This window comes from Thermothielavioides terrestris, chromosome 6 (assembly GCF_000226115.1).
Source record: "Thermothielavioides terrestris NRRL 8126 chromosome 6, complete sequence".
Lineage (NCBI taxonomy): Eukaryota > Fungi > Ascomycota > Sordariomycetes > Sordariales > Chaetomiaceae > Thermothielavioides > Thermothielavioides terrestris.
Genome location: NC_016462.1, coordinates 2859543 through 2861992, shown reverse-complemented (window position 1 = coordinate 2861992; position 2450 = coordinate 2859543). Strand labels below are relative to the sequence as shown.

At 33.0% G+C, this 2450-nt stretch overlaps 1 protein-coding gene across 1 annotated transcript; it reads right to left on the bottom strand.

Moving 5' to 3' along the window:
• Positions 1 to 1968: 1968 nt before the first annotated feature.
• Positions 1969 to 2196, bottom strand: THITE_2058892 (uncharacterized protein; the record flags this gene model as incomplete). Its single annotated transcript, XM_003658073.1, has 1 exon — positions 1969 to 2196. A coding segment is annotated over one exon (228 nt), but the record flags the coding sequence as incomplete, so codon positions are not given.
• Between the last annotated feature and the right edge of the window lie 254 nt (positions 2197 to 2450).

The window sequence follows — 2450 nt, the reverse complement described above, 5'->3', positions numbered from 1 at the left end:
TAGGTAAATAGTATCTCCTACTTTGAACTTAGTAGGTATATACTTGTCGTTATAATATATCTTTGCAATAGCGCTTATATAATCGATCTATTCCACTACTTCCTCTTAATACTACTATCTAAGGATATTAATAGCTTTGGCGAAGGTAACAATACCCTTTTTATAGTAAAGTATATCTAGGATAGAGCGTAGTTTAAAGCTATATACCAACTTGTTTAGCGATTTTCCAATGGTGATTATAAGTATATTGTTGAGGTTATACTATAATATAGAGAGAAGTAGAGGCTATAGCGTTCCTAGTTTCTCTATAGCTTCTATACAGATAGTGATTTCTATTGTCTAGTTCGTCCTTTCTAACTAACCGTCTATCTAAGGGTAATAAGCTATCGAGAAAAGGAGGTTGATATCTAAGATATAAAAGATTTCTTTCTATAGGTCAAAGGTGAACTTAGGGTCTCTATTACTAATAATTTACGCTAGGAGTCCCTAATCTATATACGTTAATGCCCTAAGGATTATAACTGCCTATTCCTCTACTAACATTTTGTCGTTTCTAGCTATAAGAAGCTTTTTTTTACTAAACTTATAGGTAATAGTATATATAGCGTTGAGGATTAGGTACTTCTTTATTGACTACAGTATCCCTTTAGAGAGTATAGTAGGTAAACCGACAATAAAATCTATAGCGATAGTATAGAAAGGCTATAGCAGTGTCCAAATTGGCTAAAGGTCTCTAGGCTTCGGTTCTCTTAAAGTCTAGTTCTCTCTATATATCGGGTAGTGCTAGACATACTTATATATTATCTAGCGCTTCTAGCTGAAGGCGAACATAGAGAGACTTGCTATTATATTGTCTATACCAAAGTAGTAAGTATTATTATATACAATAATAAAAATGTCTTTGATATAGCTACTAGGGATATAGAGCTTCTTTGCTTCTTTATAGTCGACGTAGTAGAGAAGCCTATCTTTTAGCTTATAGGGCCTAATCTATAGCTTTTAGTGCTACTTTCTTTATAGCTCCCCTTTTTACTCTTTATATTCTTTTTACTTAGCGATCTCCTTAGCTTATTCTTCTATATTATAGAGATTCCTAATAATCTTATTATATCTATAGTCGTTAAAGTAAGCTGCAACTAGTTTAGCTTTAAACTCGTTACTAATGACTAGCTCGAAGATATTAGTGTCTACAACGTAGTATTCCTTAGTGTCGATCTAAGTAGCGGACTAAATGTCCTCTAGTTCGTTAGTAGTGTCTTAGGTTTCGTTAAGGGCGTCCTCCTCGAAGGTCGGTAGTTATAATAAGGCGTCTAGTATAACGTTGAGCTTTCCTAGTATATAGAAAATGTTAAGGTCGAACTAGGATAGCTAGTTCGTTGCGTTGACGAGCTTTAGGTTAGCTTTTATAAGGTCTATAGTAGCTAGAGATATATACTTTATAATGCCTTTGGTCGCTACGTAGTCTATTAAGATATTTACTAGGTATTAGTTTAACTGTACTATCTTTCGGAGTTTCCTAACTGCTTAAACGATAGTGGCGACTTCTACTTCTATACTCCTATACTTCCTTTCTATATTGGAGGTCAATTAAAATAGGAATATAATAGGCTAGATCTCGCTATTTAAGATGTCCTAGCTAGGGATACTAATGCCGTTCTATTTATTATAGAGTTGAAAGATAATTGCTCTATATCCTTTACTATTTATATTAAGCTTAATAAATAGCGGTTTATTAGGGTAGTAATAATATAGGAAGTACTACTTATATAGGTGTTCCTATAGCAATTTAAAGGACTCTAGTTCTATTGGTATAGGCTCGAATTTAGTGTTTAAGGTAAATACTTTCTTAGTGTTCTTCGACTTAACGATAGGAAGATCTCCATTTACTCTCCCTTAGGTAAAGAGCTTAGTCTTATAGTCCTATAAGGGCTATACCTTCGCTATATACTATAGGATACCTTTATATAGCTATCCGGCTATACCTAGGTACTGCTCTAAGGTCTCTAGGGTATTAGGAAACTTGAGCTTCTTAAATATAGTAATCCTATTGTCTATCTTAGCTACTCCTTCGCCATTGACTATATAGCTAAGAAGTCTTACTGATAGGTAGGCTATAAAGGATTTCTCTACTGAAATATAAACGTATACTTTGTTAAGAATGTTAAGAACCGTCTTAACGTATTTAAGGTATTCCTTTATACTCTTACTAGCAATAATAATATTGTTGATATAGGTATATATAAAGTGTTTATACTTATAGAATAAGTGGTCTATAAAACGCTAAGCAAAAGCTAGTAAGTTTTTAAATTTCATTAGTACAACGTTTAAGCGTTCTAAACCTCTAGGACTAATAACCACTATATAGTCACAATGTTCTTCTATAACAGGGAGCTAGAAGAAAAATCTAGAAGCGTCCAATGCTATAAAGATTGTATTGCCTATTATTATAT